General features: G+C 42.7%; 1 protein-coding gene across 1 annotated transcript in view; it reads right to left on the bottom strand.

The window, feature by feature from the left end:
• The window catches only part of Ifrd1 (Interferon-related developmental regulator 1), a 71,717-nt gene that overhangs the window by 28,701 nt on the left and 19,287 nt on the right, over positions 1-23,729 (bottom strand). Inside the window, exons 2-5 of the mRNA XM_068378888.1 lie at positions 22,856-22,939; positions 16,868-16,997; positions 14,680-14,833; positions 12,681-12,863 (exon numbers count right to left, since the gene is read on the bottom strand). Of these exons, the coding sequence (XP_068234989.1) occupies positions 12,681-12,863; positions 14,680-14,833; positions 16,868-16,997; positions 22,856-22,939 (551 nt within the window). The remainder of the gene's footprint in view (positions 1-12,680; positions 12,864-14,679; positions 14,834-16,867; positions 16,998-22,855; positions 22,940-23,729) is intronic.

Raw genomic sequence — 23,729 nt, 5'->3', positions numbered from 1 at the left:
AAATTGTAAATATATGAACAAGCAGACAAAGAAATACGATGAATACAACTTAGAGAAAAATACAGCAAACGTCTACTTACAATACTAGACACAAAGAAAGCGAGAGCCTTCTGTGACTGATTAAAGAGAATTGTTGATTAGAAACTCAAATTTCCATTAAATTCTTGTAAGTAAATGAAAATAGATATGTACTCTGGTCAGAAAAGGGTTGAGCAAGAGATCAGACGGGCTAGCGTGAATATAAGAAAGACAAATAAGTGATCAAACAAATTGCTTTCATTAAAAATAATACTTGAATGAAATAGACGTTCGCCTAGCAAAAAAAGGCAATAATCTGAATTTCCTTAAATCCAAGCAGAGGCCTCAAGTCCTACGTCGTTAAAATGAGACTGATGGAAAAAAAAAAATGACTAGTAAAAGTAGTAGGCATGTAGCTAGGGTTGAAAGCTTAGTTGAAAGAATTTTTAATATCTGGATTTTACAGGAAAATACTAAGCATGTCTTCCGTTAACTACTACTGTATAACTTTTAATTAAAATAATTATCACTAATAATATGGTAATGTACATACTTTATCCAGACTACTGAACATACATACTGGATACTTTGTAAAATGGTGGCCATGGTTTACAAATAAAACTAAACCTAAATGAAAACTTCAAAAATTATTTTTTTTTTTTTTCTGTTAGGTGAAGCAGAATTATGAATATATTACAAAACAGTATAGAGCAAAATTATAAATGATAATACAACAAGAACGTGTACTATTTTCCAGTAGATGACATACCCTAACTATAACACTTTCAAAACAAAAACATTACTAAGCGACAAAATCCAACAAAATATGCAAGATTTTCGTCATCGCCGGCATAAGGTAACAAGACACCTGCGAAGAGTGAAAAACTTTGTAATATTGGTGCCCCATGAGTCAATGAACTCTAGCTTTCCTAAACATCTACCACTGCCTACAAGCAACAAATTACACAACATTATTTTCACATACTCCACTAGTTGTACTGTAAATTTCATTACAGTAATTGCATAATAAATTACTGTACAAACATGTATTTTTACATTCTTTCCTTAATAAACTCCTAATTCATCTACTGTACATTATAACACTAAATAAACTTCTAAATTCTATTCTATTCTCTTCAGTCCCAAATCCTTAAAATTTAACCAGTTCTATTAAGTTTAATATTATATATAATTTAGTTATGATTAATTTTTTAAACTAATATTTCCCTCTACTATCTCTACATTAAAATTTAATTTATTATACCTATTTAGCTTTCTTTCATAATTCTTACCTACCGGGAAGTTATTTTCAGCGTATTATTTTTATTTAATAATACACTTTATTTTCTGCATAAATTACAAGCAATTTATTTTTTGCATAAAAAATTACAAGCTTGAACAAATAAAAAGAAAAAACTTTGGTCCCTATTTGTTGAAATACTGTACTGTTGTATATTTTATCTTCCATTCTTCCTACTTTTTTGGTTGTTTTTAATTTTTTATTCCTTATACCATTTCCTTGTTGGTATTATTTCCTTTTTTCAGTATTTCCCAAAATATTTCATTTGTTAATTAATTTAAAGCACATTTTGTACAGACAAATTTACAGCATATAACAGTTCTTTCTATATCTGACAGCTGAAGTATTTCAAGCTCTACTGTTAAACATCTGGTTGAGCTATTCTATCTTTACCTACACTCCCATCGAAGCTTATCAATTCGTTAGTTTTATAAAGAAACATTTTACTTCTTTCTTTTCTTATATTCTTCATTGAAATAAAAATTCTAATACAAAAATATTCAAAAATTAAAAATTTTAAGTAATTTTTATTTTTCCTAACATACTTACCGAGAATTACTTCCTCGGAGGGTCCTTGACCTCTCTCAATCTCGACCAAGATTTCCCGCGCTACCCCCCCCATCTCGCTCCCGATAGTTCCTACCCCCGCCGCCAGGATAATTCCTGCGGCCCGGATTAGGGCAGGTCACTGCTTTTCCCGGGTCAGGATCTCATTAAGTCCTCCGTTTAGCCCGACTCGGCAATGGAAGAATGGCACTCGGGGACGGAAGGGAGGGCCATTACCCGGAAGTAATTCTCGTTAAGTATGTTAGGAAAAATAAAAATTACTTAAAATTTTTAATTTGTTCCAACACGAATACTTTACCTCGAATTACTTCCTCGGAGACTTACACTTTAGGAGGCGGGAGAGCCATTCTGCCACTTGGTTAGGCACATGGTGCCTGGAGGGCTACGTAATGCGGGGGTACAGAGAGCGGATAGGGGGTAGCAGTGGAAAACTTACGCTTATAATTTAAGGCTTACCTCTTGACATCTTCTCTACTGAGTCTTCTCCTGAAGAAGTAGGGATGAGTCTATTCACTTGTTGGGGACGTCTTCCAGCCTGCCACTACACAGCTTGGAGGGCGGCGATGACTGTCCCAATGGAGAATCCATCCAAAGACTTTCTTGAGTAGTCTTTGAGGTAGTGGGCCGTGAAGGTCGACTGGTGTGACCAAGTGCCGGCCTGCAGGATCTGGCCCACTGCCATATTTCTCTCAAAGGCCAAGGAAGTGCTCAGGCCTCTGATGTCATGGGGACGGGGAGTGCCTGGTACTGCCACCTTGTCTTCTTCATAAGCCCTAGTGATGACTTGTCTCAGCCAGAAGGAAATAGTGTTCTTGGACACTTGCTTCTTATTAACGCCTGAAGAGACGAAGAGGATCTTGGCACCCGGACGGAGATGGGCCGTCCTTTCCAGGTATTTCCTGATCGTCCTGACCGGGCATAACTTCAGGTCGTCCGTATTGCCTGTCTTGGGGATGGCCGGGAATGAGAAACCTTCAAACCTCGGGTGCCAGACTGCTGGGTTCTGAGTCTTTGCTACAAAGGAGGGTACGAACTTGAAAGATACCTCCTTCCACCCTTTGGAGTGTGCCACGTCGTAGGAGAGACCGTGGATCTCACCTACCCTCTTAGCCGAAGCTAAGGCTAGCAAGAAGACTGTCTTGAGGGTGAGATCTTTGTCCCCGATATCTCTGAGTGGTTCAAAGGGCGGACGACACAACATTTTCAGGACCTTGGTCAGGTCCCATCTGGGCACTCTCCTGGCTTGGGGAGGACAGGATTGTTCGAAACTTCTAATCAGCATCCCTATGTGTCTTGAGGTCCCCAGGTCGATGCCTTTCAGGAGAAAGACTTGGCCTAAGGCTGGTCGTACTCCTTTAATAGCCGGGATTGACATTCCTATTTTATCCCTAAGGTACACTAGAAAATCAGCTATGTCAGGGACCGAGGCTTTAAGAGGTCTTATTTGTTTTGTCGCGCACCATTTCGTAAAGGCGGCCCACTTCGCCTGGTAGACTACGGTAGAGGATTTTCTTAGGTATAGGGACATCCTCTTGGCTGTGGAGGAGGAGTACCCCTCCTTCTTCAGGAGTCGCTCGATAGTCTCCAGGCATGAAGGCGAAGAGAGAGAGGGTTGTCGTGGAACCTGAGGAAGTGCGGTTGACTCAGTAGATCTGACCTGGGGGGCAGAGGCCATGGCGGATGGCTTGCCAGGTCTTTCAGATCCGCGAACCACTCTCTCTCCGGCCACCAGGGCGCTACCAAAGTCATCTTTAGGTTTTGGGAGGTTCTTACTCTGTTGAGCACTTGCCTTAGCAGCAGCGTGAAGGGGGGAAAGGCATAAACGTCCAGGTTGTCCCACCTGTGCTGGAAGGCGTCTTCTAGGGCTGCTCCTTCGTCTGGTACCGGGGAGCAATAAACCGGTAACTTGGCGTTGAGCTTTGTTGCGAATAGGTCTATCACCGGGGAGCCCCAGCGTTGAAGGATGAGTCTGGCCACCGCTGGTTGTAGGGACCATTCTGTCCCTACTATCTGACCTATCCTGCTGAGGCCGTCTGCTAGCACGTTCCTTTTCCCGGGGATGAACCTTGCTAGCAGTGTTACCTGGTGTTCGTCCGCCCAGTGCAAGATGTTTACGGTGAGGTCGCACATTTCCTTCGACTTCATGCCCCCTTGTTTCTTGATGTAGGCTACCACCGTGGCGTTGTCGCACATTAGGGCCACGGTGTTTCCCTTCAAACGACTTGCAAAGTGCAGACATGCCTTTTGTACTGCTTTTAGCTCTAGGACGTTGATGTGGAGATGCTTTTCGGTCTCTGACCAGGTCCCGCTTGCTGTTTCCTCCCGCAGGTGGGCTCCCCATCCTAGGCTGGAGGCGTCCGTGAACAGGAGAAACTCGGGGGGACAGGACCCGAGGGGCATCCCCTTGAGGGAGTTCGACTGGCATCGCCACCAAATCAAGGCTGCTTTCGTGTCCGGGAGGACTGGGATCGATGTTTTCTGAGAGCCTGTCTGGGACCATAGAGCCTTGAGGTTCCATTGTACGGGTCTGAGCCGTATCTTCCCTTGGGGGACTAGCTTCTCTAATGAGACCAGATGGCCTATCAGCCTCTGCCAGTCTTTCGCTTTCCTGGGAAGCCCCGACAGGAACGGCTGAATGATCTTGACGAGGTTCTGTATCCTGTCTTCCGAGGGGAAGGCCTTCCCCTGCACGGTGTCCAACGTCATCCCCAAGTACCCCATTTTGTTGGATGGAGTTAGGTTCGATTTCTCCAGGTTGATAATGATTCCCAGACTCCTGCAGAAACGGAGGAGGTCCTTTCCTTGCTCTTCCAAGAGGGCCTTTGAACTGGAAAGGAGCAACCAGTCGTCCAGGTACCTGATGAGGCGGATACCTCGTTCGTGAGCCCATACTGAGACTGTCGCGAAGACCCTCGTGAACACCTGAGGGGCCGTCGACAGTCCGAAGCAGAGGGTCCGGAACTGCAGGATCTGGGAGCCCCATTTTACCCGGAGGAACTTCCGACTCGACGGGTGGACCGGAATTTGGAAGTACGCGTCCTTGAGGTCGACCGTCATCATAAAATCTTTCTCCCTCAAGGACATCAGGACGGATTTTGGGGTGTCCATCTTGAAGTCCGTCTTCTTGACGAACTTGTTGAGGGCCGACAGGTCTATCACCGGTCTCCTCCCCCCCGTTGCTTTCTCCACCAGGAACAGGCGGCTGTAGAAGCCTGGCCCTGGGAGAAGGACTTCTTCCATGGCTCCCTTTTCCAACATGGAGGAAACTTCTTTTTGCAGGGTAGCCCTTTTCAACGGGTCCCTGGGAGCTAACCATTCTGTTTGGGTGGCTGGAATAAGAGGGGGTGAGTCCGCTATGAAGGGGATCCTGTAGCCTTCTTTCAGGACGGACACCGTCCAAGCATCCGCCCCATACGTTTTCCATGCTTGCCAATAGGGTCTGAGGCATCCCCCAACCCGAGGCTTGGGCGGGAGTAGGGGGCCTCTCCCTCTACCTTTTCCTAGAGGGGCGGCCTGATCTGCCCCTCTTCGAGGCGGAGTAACCCGACCTGAAGGAGCTGGCAGAAGCTGTAGCTCCCCTGCGGGAGGGCTGAGGAGTTGATGTCCAGGAAGAGGTGGGGGCGTCCCTCCTCGAAGAGCTGGGGACAGCCTGAGGGGTCACGGCACTATCCGAGACTGACCTCCTATAAGGAGGCCTCCTGGAGGATGTTTGCTTGGGGACGTTGGTTTCTCTCCTCTTGGACACCTTCTCCATCAGCACTTCTAATTCCTTCAACGGAAACAGGGACTCGCCTCCTAGGGGTAGCGTGCGAATCACTCGCGCCTGTCTGTCCGGGATTTTCCTTGACACTTTGGAAAGCACTGTGTCCCGCTTTCGGAGGACCCAGTTGGCCGTCAAGGAGAGTGCCTGATACGCCATAAATTTGAGGGCTTTCCCCCCGGAGGTGAGAAGGTCTGACAGGAGACCTTGTTGTTCCGGGTCGTCGGGGTCTGTGGAGGCCTGTACATTAACTAACGTGGAGGCCCACCAGTCCAGCCATGAAGAGACGTTAATCATGTCCCTCGACATCTCCTCCATCATGCCTGCTTCAGAGGCCGAGAAGGACACGGGCTGAGCTGGCCCTTTCGTCCGAGCCGCCTTGTCCTAGGATATCCACGGCTGAATCCACTCTACAGGGGCCTGGGCGTCGCCCTTCCGGGATATAAACTTTGGCCTGTAGTTTAAGACCCTGGAGGAGTTTGGAGGCACTCTGGGACTTGGGGGCCTCCGCAGTGCTGGCCACCAAGTTGTGGATGTACTCCTGTCCGAGTACTAGGTCTGGGGCGAGAGGCAGGGCCAGAGAGGACTTCGGAAGGACGTCCCGGTGCGTTTATCTCAAGAGGCTCGACCTCCAGGTATTCACCTTCGTCGCTGCGGGTTCCGGAATCCCATGGATCCTTCTGACGAGGCCTACCACTCTTCTGTAGGCGGAGTCCTCCGACGGGGAAACCTCGCCTCCGTCGACCGAGGCATCGGCTTGGCTGAGGGGAGTAGTGCTTGGGTGGTAAACTGGCCGCTCCCTACTAGGTCCCAGGGAGGCCGTCCCGCAACCGTAGGGCGCACCGTACACGGTTGGGTCTCGCCGTGTGGCGGGTGCCACCGACTCCGGGAGGCCTTTCGACTGGCCCAAGGCTCTGGACGCGGAGGACACGGTCCCGGTGGGAAGACCCGACCCCGGCAACCGGTCCTTCCTGCTCGACGTCCGACCCAGCTGGGCTGGTTCGGTCGGGCTGTCTTCTCGGAAGCGCGCTTCCTCCCGCCGGGCGGGGTGAACCGAAGGCCTCGAGGACTTGTGCCTGAGAGTGAGGTCCTTCTTGCGTGGCCGGTCGAGCGGTTCCATGTTGTATGTAGGCAGTGACAACTTGGAGGCTCGATCACTGGACCGAGAGTCTGGAGAGCGGTGCTTCCTGGACTCTCCTGGGGGGACGTAGAACCATTCGCCGCCGCCGGGAGAGACCTCCCTCTTGTACTTACGGGAGTGAGAGCGTGGGCGCTTCCTACTGTGCCGCGACCTCGACCTGGAGCGGGAACGATCACTATCGGTCCGCTCTCTCTTACGGTGCCGTTTCTCCCTGCGTTCTCCCCCGGAGGATGAGTCTGCTTTCGAAGAGTCCGAGGGTGCCACGTTCCTCACGTAACGACTGCTCGAGTGATGCGCAGGGGAGGCCCTTCGCCGTCGACCGTCCGAGACAGGGTGCTGGAGAAAGTCCTCGGGAACTGCTGTAGATACCGAGGGTACCGAGTCCACTCTGTCCCTGCTAGAAGGCCATGGACCCAGGGATACGTCCATCCTTAGCGGTGACCTCCCTGGAGTCTTCGGTAACTTCCACCCGAAGGCGTCGCTACTCGGGCGACGAATTCTCGCGTGGTTCTCTTCTGGCGGGGGGGGAACCCGACGCACCGGCCCACGAGGGTTGGGGGGAGTCTGAGATCGCCACACTGCCCCATACCGGGTCTTCTGAGGAAGCGTGATCCCCTGCCACGTGGCCCGATTCGCCCGAAACACTCGCGGCCCTTCCGCGCCACACTGCCCCATACCGGGTCTTCTGAGGAAGCGTGATCCCCTGCCACGTGGCCCGATTCGCCCGAAACACTCGCGGCCCTTCCGTTCACTCCCGAGGGGCCAGCCCTTGGTTCCTCCCTCACACTGGGTTCACCTGGGAGAACACTATGGCTAACAATCACACTGGGGGCTTGTTGGCCACTCCTCTGCGAAGGAGACGGAGAGGCCGAGGCTTCGTCGGACCGATCACTGACCGACTGTAAGGAGGACACGCCACTCACTTTCTTGGGGGAACGCTTAGACGACTTCTTTTTCTTTGTACTATACCGTACCCACTGAATGCCGTCCCAACTCACGCACTCGGGACATGTGTCCGAGGAGGAACAAACTTTACCCCTACACGTGGAACAAAGGGAATGCGGGTCCACTTCTGGTTTAGAGAGGAAAGCCCCACACGACTTTCCTGCTCTAGGACCAGGACAACGACGCACGTTCTCCATCGTTCGCACACGAAGGTCAACACTAACGAGTTACAGAAACCCTGGATAACTCAAGGGGAACGGACTGAGAACACTTTGCGAAAACGCACTATCGCAGAAAAAAACACAAGTCCGTACACTGGGAACACGTGGGATCACAACGCGCCAAAGGATCGAGAGTTTAAGCGAGAGAGTGAGATGTTTCGCATTTCACGACCAAGGACTTAATGAGATCCTGACCCGGGAAAAGCAGTGACCTGCCCTAATCCGGGCCGCAGGAATTATCCTGGCGGCGGGGGTAGGAACTATCGGGAGCGAGATAGGGGGGGTAGTGCGGGAAATCTTGGTCGAGATTGAGAGAGGTCAAGGACCCTCCGAGGAAGTAATTCGAGGTAAAGTATTCGTGTTGGAACAAATATGATAATTAGCTATAACCAATTTCAAAACTTTTACCTTTTTTCAGAGAATTATATTATTCTTTGACTGAAAAGCAAATTTAGATTTTTCATCATGCATTTTCATATGACTTAATTATAAAATATACTGTATGTATGAACCTCTTAATTTCTATTACTAGAATTTCTATGCAAACTGTTCATCAGCCGAGTTTACAAGAGTTATCTTTAGGTTATCATGTATATTTGTTTATTTTACATTACTGTGTTGGGCAGGGATAGCAACGAGAAATCTAAACTTTATTTAAAATATTATGCGGGTGTGTCTACTGTGGAATATCAAAAACCCACGATAACGGAGGGCCGATTGTATTTTGCATCCGATGAAAAATAAAAACTACATAGCCCATCCCTTTACCTGCTTCTGCACAATTTGACCTATGGTTTTGTAAATGTAGGTTTAACCATTTGACCATAAACATCAACTTCGCCACAGCTCTCTTTCTTTTCAAAACCCTTCCAAACCAAGTTTCTTACCTAACTTAAACATGCCTACTTGGCAGAGGACAAACCCTGTAAATCGTGACGGACCAGTACAACGAAATCTCATTTCTTCAAAATACTCCTTATCTTCAACAACCAAAGGTCCTAACCACTTTTGATAACCACATACAGTCCGTTTCTCCTTCGATTGCACTAAACATTGGCACAATGAAATTTCATAATTTATGTATGATATACTGTACCTATTTGATGTAGTTACTGATGTTAAAACACAGTATTTTATCTTTTTCACTTATTTAATTTCTTTCTTCTCTATTTCCTTTCTACACAGGGATGCCTGCCCTGTTGGAGTCCTCGCTCTTGTAGCAATCTGCTTTCCAATTAGGGTTATAACTTGGCAAGTACTGGTTGTTAATAATAATCCAACCTTGGGAACATAGTTGCTTTATCACCAACCCATTTATATACAATACTAAAAAGAGAACGAACTTACATTATTCAAAGTCAGTATAGTCAAAGTAATCAGGCTGGAAAACCTACGGCTTCTTGCCACATGATTGGGTTAATTCCAGGGGATGACGAGCTAGACAGAGAACGGTTACACACGTTTGATTAGATCCAAGATACATACATACACATACATATACCAAGGCACTTCTCCCAATTTTGGGGGGTAGCCGACAACAACAAATGAAACTAAAATAAAAATAAATAAAAGCGGACCTCTCCTCTCTACGTTCCTCCCAGTCTGATAAGGGACTCAACTGAGTTCAGCTGGTACTGCTAGGGTGCCACAGCCCACCCTCCCCCGTTATCCACCACAGATGAAGCTTCATAACGCTGAATCCCCTACTGTTGCTACCTCCGCGGTCATCCAAGGCACCGGAGGAAGCAGCAGGGCCTACCGTAACTGCGTCACAATCGCTCGCCATTCATTCCTATTCCTAGCACGCTCTCTTGCCTCTCTCACATCTATCCTCCTATCACCCAGAGCTTTCTTCACTCCATCCATCCACCCAAACCTTGGCCTTCCTCTTGTACTTCTCCCATCAACTCTTGCATTCATCACCTTCATAGCAGACAGCCATTTTCCTTTGTCTCAACATGGCCAAACCACCTAAACACATTCATATCCACTCTAGCTGCTAACTCATTTCTTACACCGGTTCTCACCCTCACCACTTCATTCCTAACCCTATCTACTCGGGATACACCAGCCATACTCCTTAGACACTTCATCTCAAACACATTCAATTTCTGTCTCTCACATTCCCCACAACTCCGATCCATACATCACAGATACCCCAAAAATTTATTCACGGATCTGTCGAAATATTGCTTCTAAACCATTCTAAAAATTGTTATTCGAAAACAGTACAATAAAACCTTGTAACAGTGAACTCCAGAACAGACATCAGATACAACAGACTAAATTCTAGATCATCAGAGTGATGTTCAGTTGGAACGGGTCCATAGAAATTGTACAGTAGTTTTGGGATCTTTATATTTGCTTACGATAAATGTACCAACAAAGGTAATAAAAGCCTTTTTACCCTATCTATTATTAGTATATTTTTATAACAAATATCCGATTCGAGAAATAATTCTATAGCAACAAAATAAGCTTTAATCTATGCAAGCCCATCTGAGAAAACGTAAACACACTCGGCTGATTTCCAGCTTCCGCTTTCGAGGATATGCATTTGTATAAACAACAAATACAGGTATGCCTCGACTTGCGTCATTTCGAGTAAGTGTTTCGAATTTACGTCAGTCAAAAATAACACAGAAAAACTAAAATCCAATTGAGTCATTCAGTTTGACTTTCCATCTTTCCCCCTAAAAGCACATAAAACAGGTTACTTTACAATAAATAAGAATTAAAGTACATAAAATCACATTAAAGTATGTTTAACGTAATGTTCACATAACATAAATCCTAGCAAACTAACTATGAAAACAATTGTGACTTTTTAATATTAGTTTTGGTTTTATATCAGTGGTCTTTAAAAGCCTGAAAGTAACATTTTCTATGATAGTTGAATCATCTACCATTTGAAGCATTAACAGCAAAAAATCATATTATTGTACAATAAGAATAAAAGTATATAAAATCATACAAATATATATTTTTGTATAATTTTTTTTTCTTAATTTCAAGTACAATTTAATCAAAAATTTCCCTTTTTTATATTTTGTTGTGATCCGCTGATCTGAAGACTATTGAGAATGAAAAAATAATTTTTTAGCTCATTCAATATAAATCAATAATGCAAATTAAATCAGCACCAATTTGTTATAGAATATAGTTTCCATATTTTTTGTTTATAAGTATTATTGTCAGTCATGGGTACTTGCGTCACCAGTTGCGCCACTGCGTCGACGACGGAACGACCATTTCAATCGACTCTCAACACAAATACTACGTTAAAGTTAAAAAAGCGTTGCAACGACGTTGGCGCAAATACCTTGTCACAAATAAAATTTTGCGTCAGTTGCCCCTTAAAGCCAGGTTTTTTGTATAATCATCTTGCTTCAGTGTCTATTTAAATTTGTTTTTTTCACTTTACTTTTTTGAGAAAAAAGAAAGAGAAGAGAAAGAGAAGAGAAAGAGAAGAGAAAGAGAAGAGAAAGAGAAGAGAAAAAGAAAAGAAAAAGAAAAAGAAAAGAAAAAGAAAAGAAAAAAGAAAAGAGAAAAGAAAAGAGAAAAGAAAAGAGAAAAGAAAAGAGAAAAGAAAAGAGAAAAGGAAAGAAAAGAAAAGAGAAAAGGAAAGAAAAGGAAAGGAAAGAAAAGGAAAGGAAAGAAAAGGAAAGAAAAGAAAAGAGAAAAGGAAAGAAAAGAGAAAAGGAAAGAAAAGAGAAAAGGAAAGAAAAGAGAAAAGGAAAGGAAAGAAAAGAGAAAAGGAAAGGAAAGAAAAGAGAAAAGGAAAGAAAAGAAAAGAGAAAAGAAAAGAGAAAAGGAAAGAAAAGAGAAAAGGAAAGAAAAGAGAAATGGAAAGAAAAGAGAAAAGGAAAGAAAAGAAAAAAGGAAAGAAAAGAGAAAGAAAAGAAGAGAAAGAAAAAAGAAAAGAAGAGAAAGAAAAAAGAAAAGAAGAGAAAGAAAAAAGAAAAGAAAAAAAAGAAAGAAAAAAAAAGAAAAGAGAAAGAAAAGAGAAAGAAAAGAGAAAAAAAAGAGAAGGAAAAGAAAAGAGAAAGAAAAGAAAAGAGAAAAAAAGAGAAAAGAAAGAGAAAAAAAGAAAAGAGAAAAAGAGAAACAAGAAAAAAAGAGGAAAGAGAAAAGGAGAAAAAAAAAGAGAAAAAAAAGAAAGAGAAAAAAAGGAAAAAAAAAAGAGAAAAAAGGAAATAAAGAAAAAAGAGAAAAACAAAAGAAAAAAAGACGAGAGAAAAGAGGAACAAAAAGACGAGAGAAAAGAGGAATAAAACGACGAGAAAAAAGATAAAATGAGAAAAGAAAAAGAAAAAAAGGAAAGAGAGAGAGAGAGAGAGAGAGAGAGAGAGAGAGAGAGAGAGGAGAGAGAGAGAGAGAGAGAGAGAGAGAGAGAGAGAGAGATAGAGATGAATTTCAGACTGTTATACTTCACGGGGAAGTTTCTCCTTACAGTGAGCATGTGTGGCACACTATAGACTGTACTAAATGTTCTTTACAAATTTTTGGCAGCAATTTCACTGATGTCATGCATTACAGCTCTAGCCTCTTCCTACGAAGCTGCCCAAGTTCTTACAAACAGGTTCCGTGCAACTGGAGGTTTTCTTTAAAAGAGAAATAAAAAAAGGGGGAAAATTTTAAGCAAGTTGGACAACTAGGTAGGATGAGACGAAAAAAAAAAAAAAAAAAACAGTATCAATAGAGTAGCAGAAACAATCATGTTCATACCTTAGGAAGAGAAGCTGCAAAAACTCCATGCAAGGTGTTCATGGTGGCAGTTACATCTGCAATATCATGACAAGCCAAAAACGCAGTCATCGCCAGAGTAAGAGCAACCTCTTGCCGTCCATTCAGAGATGCTGAAGGATCTGTTACTACTACTGTCAAAACAGGCGCCAAAGTTTTATAAACCTGCGAAGTTAAATAAAATAACAATGATCAAAAAGGGAAATTTCCTTTTGTCAACAGTAACAGATTATCAAAATAAAAATTTGAATTTTTCCTAATCTATCTGTAAACAAAACAGAGTCCTTTATAAGGAGTGTGTTTTTAGTGGACTGAATACAGTACTGTGGTTAAAAAGCCATAACGAGGTGTCAGTAGTTACTGGACTGGTATTGTCTATTGCCTAAGAGTGTGCCTGCTTTGTCAACTCACAGAAGTGGTGACACGGTACCTCCTCCAATGTGTCTGGAGGCTTACCAAAAAATCATGCACTTTGTGATACACATGAAAATTGGCACACCATCTCTTGACTATATAAAATAAATTTAAGACAAGAAACCAGTTGAATGTGTTGTGATAGCAGCAGCAGCAATTTTTCAAATTTTGTGTTCAAACTTCTACACTAAGAACAATCGACTGAAAAAGCCTGGAGATTAGTTTACTACGACCTGCAGCATGTCCTTTTCCATCATCTTCTCTACTACTGCCAGAGGGGCGAGGAGCTTGGCAAAAATCCGTGGGTATGATGACAATGGCAATAGATTCAAGGTGAAAGGAGGGCAAGACTTGATGAAAGGTAGAAGGAAACCAGCGCAACGAAACTTGACCATCCTCTCTTAGGCTCCGTGCAACTGCCACTTTCCCCACTATTTTGACAGGCATCTCCCTACTTGTGGCAGCCTCAGGAGGGAACTGACTGCCACCTCTCACATCCTCTAACGCCTCCTCTATTCCATCCCTACCTCTACTAAACTGTGCTGCACAACGGCTAAAGGAAGATACATAATAGCCGCTTCTGCAAAATGTAGGTGGGGTTGAAGGGGAAAGCCTGGTTTTTGATGGGGCCGGTGACTTATAAAGTGCAGATTTTAGTGGTCTTGGTGGGGTCCTGAGTCTTCAAATTCTTTAATATGACCACCTGATGTGAAAGATATTTTTGGCCAGATTTTCCCCATTGTGTATGTAAACCTAACTTTTATGGATCCGACACGTGAAGACTATTCTGGCAGTGACAAGCTCTCAGCTGGGGAGTGAACGCATGAATATGACTGTAGACATGCAGGGCTAACTGGCAAATAATATGCATGTGGAAGATATTGTGTGCATAGGTACAAACGTGCTCTAGGTGGACTAGAATACTCAGGGACTAATGTCTCACAGATATATAACACTCCTCTCCTACCCCGGATCTAGTCGAGTTGCCGGAGTCTTACTGGCACCTTCTGATGCAAAGTTGTCTTCATTTTGTCTTAATTCCTTTACTATATCATGCCCACGTTAAGACGGACTAAAGGAAGTCTGAAAAGAATTAGGGCACTTGCTCCTCTTCAACTTCGCTGATGGGAGGGCGATGCAATCGAAAGCTTGGCACCAGAGAACAACAAAAGAACAGGGACGGAGGGCAAAGCCTCTTCCTTCTTTTGCCCACAGTCGAAGTTGGTGATTTTACCGTTGGCATGGGCAACACTCTTCAAGACAAGGATCAAGGATCAACTGTGCCTACTTTGGCTAAGATGGGACGGTTGGCTTGACCACCTCAAGATGGGAATCAATAGCATGCCTGGATAATGTAGAGGAAGCTAATGCCTGAAGCAGCAATATGATCATCAGGTGAGTATAGAAATAAGAATATATATTTTTTTAATTTTCATATACAGTATTTAGATTTACACTTTTATAAGAGGTTATGCCTTCAAAGTCATCAGATTCCACTACTGTCAACACCTATACAGTATTAGCAAAGAGTAGATAAAATTAACAATGCACTTCTAATCAATATTACCTGTTCAGCTTCTACCATATGTGAAAGGCTCAGAACCAAAAGAGAGGCAAGCCGGGCAGCTGCCACTTGCTCTGGACCACGCCCCTTCCTCAACGAACGTTCTATCAAGTCACACAGCGTCTGGTGATGATCCAGCAGAAAATGTGACAAAACCCTAAAAATAAAAATTGGGTAGAATCATTATAAAATATATCAGTAGCTTAATTGCAAAGCTTTTAGGGTACAAAACTACTTTACTTATCACAGTACCTCGTCATACAAGTGCATTGAGATACGAGCATGCTTACAGATGCTAATACTAGATGGCCGAGAACTTGCGAGCGCTCTGACCCTGCATCACTTGTTCACTTCAAGTGGTCATTGACTTCTGTACACACCTCCTGTGTTGTGTTTACGTTACTTACGTTATTTTCATTGTATTTGTGAACATTCTTTCTAATAGGAGATGAGCGTAGTGTCAGCATAAGGGAGTTGGCATGCTAGTATGTACGAAGTACATCGCAATAAAAAAAAAAAAGTAAAAGTAGGAAAGAGTAAATAAGTCTTTAAAAAATTAAGCTACATTCAGTTAATTTCATTTAAATTTAAGTGTTACACTCTGTGTAAGAAACAGTCGGTATTAATATGGTTACGTCCAACTCTCTCTTCCTCCTCCTCCTCCTCCGCACACATTGTCTTTAGCCGCTTTCGTCCGTCTCGAAGGTAAGAACTCATAATAAAACCACATTTTATTTCATGGAGTAATTATTCATTAATCAAGTGTGTGTATGTATACGGTATGTCTATACAGGGTAACAATTAAAAAAAGTTTTTTCCATTGTTATTATCCTTGACATGGGTGTTTTTAGAGAGCTGGAATGGATTAAATTTTTGTCTTATTTTATATGGGAAAAACTGAGCTGAGACACGAGCAAATTGACTTACGAGCTCGGTCCAGGAACAAATTGTACCCGTATCGGAAGGTACTACTGAATCTTAATTCAGTATCATTTGGTTAACTCTACAGTATTAACAAAAATTATTAAATATATTAGACAATACTGAAAAACAAGAGACTACAAAATTCAAACATTATCCCAACAAAGGTAACTAATAAAAGACTACAGTATTTGGATGTACCTACATACATACCTGATGAAATAACATGTTAAGTACTCAATCATTTTCAAAAGAATACTAACCATTCCACTAAAGAAAAGTTCTTCCAGATATAGGGACAAATGAAAAAAGCCATTAACTACCCTAACGAAATAACAATACATCATCCTAATAAGCTGGTGAAGCCAGATTAAATAACCTTTAAATAAGTTGTAAACAAGAAAAAAAAATCCAGGATTAATCATTTATGAAATTAGCTACCAGTTACCTCGCCATTCATTGCCAATGTGCAACCAAAGGGAAAAACTGGGAGTTTCACTGTGTGGTAAAATTTAAGAGGTTGGACAGTGATAGGAGAAAAGCATGAACAGAGGTAGAGTAAAGGCTATGATGTTGGTGCAGCAAGGGGCTGAAGGGATGCTACAAAATCCCTTAACACATACAATGCACTCACAGCACTACCTCCTCATTACCCACAAGACCCCAAAATAAGTCAAGCAACGATGTTTCTACCAATTTCACAGGCAATGTCTTACACTTACTGAAAAACTTCAGGGTGTCTAATGACTAGCTTAGTCAGGTGGAGAATCAACATTTAAATAGAAGGCATGCAAATCTAGACCACACTAAAAGTCAGACAATTTATTGAAGTTTAGTTATACATCTACCCAAAGCACTAACCACCAGCTGAAATATTTTTTTTCAGTTTTGAAGTTTATGCTGTCCTAGTTCAAAATATTTAGCAAAATAAATGTTTCATGATAATGCTGTAGCACTGGTAGTTTTGTAATGTGTGTTACTAGACAGGTACACTCCAAAGGCAAAACTCTTCAAAGTTAAGAGTTCTACTGTTAGCATGAATTAATAATAGCAAGGTACAAATCTTCACTAACAAGAGCAATGTAATACAGTGCTGGAATTCCATGTTATGGAAAACCAAAGTTAACTATACATTTTAGAGGACAGAATATATTGCAAGGATAGCATTACTGTATTAAAAAAAATTAAATTGGTGATGAATACTTCCCTTGCAAGACCATGTGTGTTATCAATACTTAGCATCATATGCCACGAATAATTTCATACTAACCTCTTCTGAAGAGCAGTTGTCAGAGATGTTAATGCATTAGTTCGTGTATGGACAGACTTTTCTAATGCTAAATCCATTGCCTCACGTACTTTCCCTTCATAAGCTTCCATTTCAGACACTCCTTCATCGCCTGAAAAATAAATTGTTTTACATTACAGGTGTAAAAAATATATAAATATTGATAAATTTGATAATTTTCATATCTACCTGTGAATCAAAAGCCTATTATATAAAAGCATACATCAGACCATTGGGTTGAAAATAAACGTGGTGGTTGATCTAGGAAACCAATCCAACCCTAATCTCTCATAATATAAATGTCTTTACAGATGTGCAACAACTCCATCCTATCACTGTAAATGCGAATCAGGTTGGAGACCTATGTGACTGACATATAATTATCAAAATGACAAATATGGAAATAATTTTAATTTTTTTCAACGATACAAACCTTGAGCACTTTGCAGTGAAGATATATTTCGGCAACAGCTGAAACCAGCCACTTCATATATTACCACCTTTCAAGGTGTTGGAGACATATATAGTCACATATCAAGTTACACAAGGAACAATGGATGTTGAAAACAGTAAAAGTGGGGAGAATAAAGGACAAAGAGGCCCATCACCCCACAAATCCATTCTAGACTTGCTACCTGGTAACATCTGCTCTCAACCGACTGCTACTTGTCCTACAAGGGATCTGAGGTTTGTGCCCAAGTTTTGTGTAGCCACCACAGGAACTATCAAGATGGTATCAAGGTTCCAGTGGATTATATCTCGCAGGTAGTGGGCTGTGAACATTGTTTGTCATTTCCACACACCTGCTTGTAAGACCTGCATTACAGAAGTTCTTTCTGAACACCTAGGATGTGCTAACACCCTGACGTCATGAGCTCTAAGTTTACAGACGAGAGGAGTGGAGTCCATTTGTAGGGCTTGCTCCATGAGTTCTTGGCGATTCTCCTCTTGACTCTGTCTGTTGATCTGTGGACAAGTTCAAGCGGTCCGGTTGAGATACTTCCTCACAGCCTAAAGTCAAGAGCCGATAGTTACCATGAACTGGAGGTTGAGACCTCCCCAGGAGATCTTGAGCCTTTGCTGGTCCTAGGATGGATGGAGTCCCCTGGAAGAGGAGTAGTTACTTGGTGACCTCACTTCCTCTTCAGCTGTTTGATACCCAGCTTTTCCCACTCAGGGTTGCGGCCAGTGTTGGAGGCCTTGGTACTAAGGTACTGCTGATACCTGGAGGATAGCGGAGAGGAAGGAAGGCGGGATGGACAGTGCCAGTGCAGGGTACTGCTGGAGGACAGAGTTGGTCCTGAGACCACCTGACAAACTGCCTGCATTTCAGGTCAGCAAACAATAGAGTCCTTCGAAAAGTTGAAGGCATTCAAAGGGGCGTGTGCTTCCTAGGCTTAGGTGTAGTGCCCAAGAAAGGCAGAACACGACATTGCCCTTTATACTCCACTTCCCTAGGGAAGCGAGTGCGGTCAGCCTTTCGATCAGGCCTGTCGTCACCTCCCGTAGAAATGGAAAACTGGAATGGACAATGCTACCAAAGCTGCATTGCTCAGAGAAAGCCATTGCTGTACCACTTCATGGCAAGACAAACACTAGGGCAAACAACTGTGTCAGCATGATCAGGTAAGTTGGAACTCATCTGTACTTGCTAACTTACAACCTGTGCACAGCAAACTGGCGAGCTCGCTACCAAGGTAGCACTCGCCTATAGTATGCACATAGACCAAACACGACGCACTGGAGAGTAAGGTATAGCAATCTCGCTGAGGTAAGCATGGCATGAAAACCCCCATCAGGCAGAACTCACCTGCCCATCTCGCTAGGTGGTTGGGTAAGCGAAACTGCGCAAGACTCGTCCGCAACGAGGGGAGGGGATCTGTGAGCAGCTACCTAACCCCATAACCTTTAAGCTCTGAGAAACTACACTCCGAAGGCCTATATCAAGGCATCAACGATTGGAGCGCATTCTTGCGAAAGCCCGGGGAGACCTCTCAGACGAAGGGCGCCTCTCCCGTGAACGGAAAGGCCACCCAACACCAGGGGCTGGGGAAGGGTGCCTTTTCCATGAACAGGCAACCCCTGGGGCTGGAGAAGGAATCCTTTCCCCCAAACAGGATGGCTACTCATCTGCAGCTGGCGAAAGGTGTCGCTCCCACAAACGGTCAAGTTTGTTGAACGACACCAAGAGGTGGACATCCATGCAGCGCGCACTGTTTCCTTTCAGCACGCTAAGCAAGCGCAAGCCCAAAGAGAAGTTCGGCATCGTGTGCTGCCAGCAGAACATAGCCGAAGCTAGTTCCTAGGTTCACCTTCAATGGATACCACGTACAGGTAACCTCGATGGATACCACATACAGGTAACCCCATGGGGTACTCGTCTGCATCTGCTCACATTCGTCCACCTAAGCAGGCCAAACATGAGGTGATCGAGCAGATGCTGAGGTCACTACAGCCAGAGACAGGGGAAACTCCTTTGGTACATGATCTCCAGTCTTGAGGGGGGTCAAAATAAACCCTTGGGGAGGCAGCTATGCGCTCCCACTGTCCCTCTAACCGAAGGACCTCAAGCAGCCATTCCTTGGATGGGGAACCCACAAGCCCATGCAAGGCCAGCTGAAAGCCCCACTTCTTTAGGGGAAGCAACAGAATTCAAAACCGTAAGTTTGTCCGGAGATCAAAGGGACACCAAACATACATTACTGATCACCAGAGGAGACCGATTAAGTAGAGCCAGAGTGAAAGGAACGAGCCAATGGAGTCGCACAAGCAAGGTTTCTGACACCTTCGAGGATGAACTCAAAGGGGAAGAATCCCAATTTGCCTCCTCCTCCTGGTACCTACCATATTGCTGCCACTGGGAGGGAGCCTACTGCCTACACTCATCACACAGAGACGCCTGTGAACAGATGTGACCTGGGAACATAAGGCTGCGAGGATCCATCTTCATAGCTGACATAAGGGTGATGCAACGGCATCCTTCTATGCCTGGAAAAACCCAAATTCTAGATCCTCACGTACACACTCTGAAAGAGAGGAAAGTCTTTACGTATTAGGCCAGTTGCTTTTAATCGTAACCAAGTAAATCAGTTTGCAGGAGAGACCGACAGCACACCTGTTCTCTACCGAGCCCAAAATGAAAAGTGACATACTGTATTGTTACCAGCATGGGTGCAAGCAGTGTTGCCAACCTAACCCCCACAAAATAATAGTGGGTAGTTACATTGTTATAAGTCTCATGGCTGGTTTTAGCTGTCGGCAAAAATATATCTTCCCTGTAGAGTGAAATTGTTTGTATACAGTGCCGGAACCAATGAAATTTTACTACCTGTTAATTTCAATGTAGCTTAATCAAGTCTAGGCTAACTGCCTAACTTCATAAGAGATGAAAAAGAGGTAATCCTAAAAATATACTTAAATTGAGAAAAAGTTTCACACAATGTACCAACCGTGTGACACACGTTCGTACATAGTAATAAAATTTTTCTTTTTGTATATATTATCCTTCGTATCTTCGCTCTCCCCTTGCAATGACAGCGACATGTATCAACCTGTCTTTTTCTTATCGTAACTGTTAACTGAACCGTATACTGTACCACCAATGTGACGAGCCAAGAGTAGGCTGTTGTGACTCTACGATAAGAAAAATAGACAGGTTGATACAGGTCGTTGTCATTGCAAGGGGAGAGCGAAGATACAAAGGATAATACAGTATATACAAAAAAGAAAAATGTCGTTACTATGTTCGATCGTGTGACACACGGTTGGTACAACAGAGAACAAGAGGGCCATTCAGTAAAGAGCATGCCTTCACCACGCTAAGCAGTCCTATCTTGCTCATAACTCCACTGTGTACTGGTATTACCATGTATTTCAATAAAAAAAACTAAAGGATTTGTCCTTTGGTCATAACCTACATGTACACAAACTTACATTGAAATTGGTTCAGTAGTTTTTGCGTAAAGTTGTTTACAAATAAACAAACTAACAAAATATTTGTAATTATTTGCAAAGTACTGCTGTGTACTTTTACTCTGACAGGTTACAATAAATCAGTCATATATTACCTATGAAAGACACTTCAATCAATCCAACAGAAAAGAATTTGCAACAAGTTAGAACATTTGAAGTTACCCGGATTAAACTGCCAGATCAGAAAGATCACTCCACAATCTGGTCATCGCAAGAAAAAACTTATAGAATACATAGTACCGAGCCTAGCGATGTATATGGGAAGACTTAGAATCAACTGTACACCTTTTACCACGTACATGATGGTAAAGTACGGCTAGATCTGAATCCAAATGAAGGTCAGAATTATAAAAATTCTTATGCTACATACACACAGAACTAACTGATCAATGGTGACAAGGATAAAAAATTTAACACAGCAAGATCTTGTCAAACAAACAGTGATGAAATGGATTGCTTTCAACACGGTAACCAATATGAAAGCAACGGAGTGCTGGAAGTCTTTTACTGTTACTGTACGTTCACTACAGGAGTGTTGGGAAAGTGATGGGCACAGACCAAAGCCTGCTTGAAAAATATAGTCTGCAGTCTCACTCAACATTATAAGGACTCCCAAAAATATGTGGCAAGTTGTGGGGACACTAGAAATGGCAAGCCAACTTGATTACAATGGAACAGCACACATTTTGGATGAAGTTGTGGTTAAACAAATCGAGAACCCTTGGGAAGAGTTGACAAAGACGTAGAAAAGCTCTCAATTTGTCGACAAAAGCCGACGTAGCAGACCGCAACTATTCAGAGAAGCAAAATTAGACTAAACTCACGAAAGCCTTTGGAATGTCCCATAATTTAAAGGGCCAAATAAAAGATCATGAACACCATTTGGAGTAGTGCATTAGAGTGACTAAGATGTAGCACTGTTCTGGATGGACAGCAAATTGCTGTACCAAGACACTTATTGTAATATCCAAAGGTCAAAGCAGAGGGAGATGAAGAGCAGCAGCACACAGTTCATTCTCCAAGTGGCTTAAGAAAGAAAATGGCTTAACCCAGCCAGGCATGCGGGTGGGTGGATCCCCCATCATCCACCTGCCATTCCCTAACTCCTTTGTTAGATTTAAAAAACAATCAGATTTTGCAGGTCAATTCTAATTAAAATAAAGTATTTATTCCCGAACAATTATATTTTAGTATCATCCTACCTATAAATTATTTGCATCCTTACCAACCTAATTGAGGCCCTTTGTGTCAATAGGCGTAGGAGACTATGACCAAACTTTTGAATTCAACATAGCCTATCACATAACTGACAAATTAAGTACTAGAGAGACACACTAGGGAGCAGACCTATGTTGCGGCAGCTTATTTCTCAACCTTGACCTTTGACCTTAAACATATATTAATTGGTGTGGATTTTCACACACAAATATGAACCAAGTCTGAAGATATCCAAACTTATGGCTGATTACCTGAACTGGACAATTTGCTTGACCATGACCTTGACCTTCCAAAAATTTAATAATTTCCAGCTTTTGACATGACAGTTAATCCCTGCAAGTTTCATTTCTATAAGATTAAAATTGTGGCCAGGAAAGTGTTCACAAACAAACAGGGGCGAAAACATAACCACCTTCAAACTTTGTTTGCGGAGGTAATAATGAAGAAACGAATGTATGCACACCTGGCAAAGGAAAAGTAGGAAGGAGCAATTAATGTCTTGCATAAAGAAGATAAGCTAATTACAGATTAAAAATTGTTCAAAAGCTTAACAAGCCACTTATAAATTCTTTTAGAAAATAAATTGAATAGAAGTCCTTCAATGGCTTTACATTCTAATGAGTAAAGATGATAATTCATACAATTATGCACTAAGAAAATCACTATATTCTCTGCTTCTAGATGAGAGAGAACATGAAATTTTGAGCAGGTCTCCCATAATTTATTGAAGCATAAACCATGAAAATGTGTAAACGCCAAGATATCTCAAAATTCACTTACCATCACTGAGCTGAACAGTAGACTCTGTGCGATCACTGTTAATGCTGGCCTTGTCCTCTTCATCAGCTGCATTACCCCCACCTCCTGCAAAAAGGAAATTCAATTCTTACACATTTAATTTTTCTTTCATGATCCAGTATAACTATTCCCTCTATCTACTGGTTATGTACGTAATGATAAACTAGTGTCTCTTAAAACTGTAAGATAACCTGTCTCACCTTTCTTAAAATAAGCCATCCATTCTTTACCAAATTCAAAATTTAGTCAAGACTGTTTAAGCATAAGCATAGAATCAGGTATATATCATGTATATGGGTGCAAAACAATGTCCAATTATATTACGCAAATTAGCCAATACCTTAATTACCTATTACAGTACATTGTTAAACTATAAAAATTAAAAAATAATTAGAATGAAAATTGAAAAAGGGGAGTTCAACTTTACTATGAAGAAATTTATACATAACTGCATGAAAACTACACTATTAGCCAATATACAGTACTGAACACCAGCAAACCATATCCAAACATATACTGTATAGCTACTTGCAGTGCATGTATAAAAGTTTTGTTTTCATTACTGTATACCAAAATGTCAAAATCCGCATACTGTATTTTTCAGACATAGCTACCTTACCCTCCCACACAAATAATGTACAGTATAAACCCCCATCTTTTAATAGAAGTACTGTATGTAGGACTCCTGGATAGTGTAGCTGGAACTTTGTTAAAGTTTATAGCGAAGTAATAGTAGTTACTGGCAGGTGGCAGGAAAGCCCAGTCTCTTGCCAACAAACCGGGCAGCCACTTGGTTTTCAGCTGCAGGACAGTACAGAAGTACTTCCGGCACTTATTTATTTTTCTCTTAGATAAT

The sequence above is a fragment of the Palaemon carinicauda genome, chromosome 8 (genome assembly GCF_036898095.1).
Source record: "Palaemon carinicauda isolate YSFRI2023 chromosome 8, ASM3689809v2, whole genome shotgun sequence".
Lineage (NCBI taxonomy): Eukaryota > Metazoa > Arthropoda > Malacostraca > Decapoda > Palaemonidae > Palaemon > Palaemon carinicauda.
The sequence above is the reverse complement of the archived record's forward strand: the minus strand, read 5'-3'. Positions and strand labels throughout refer to the sequence as shown.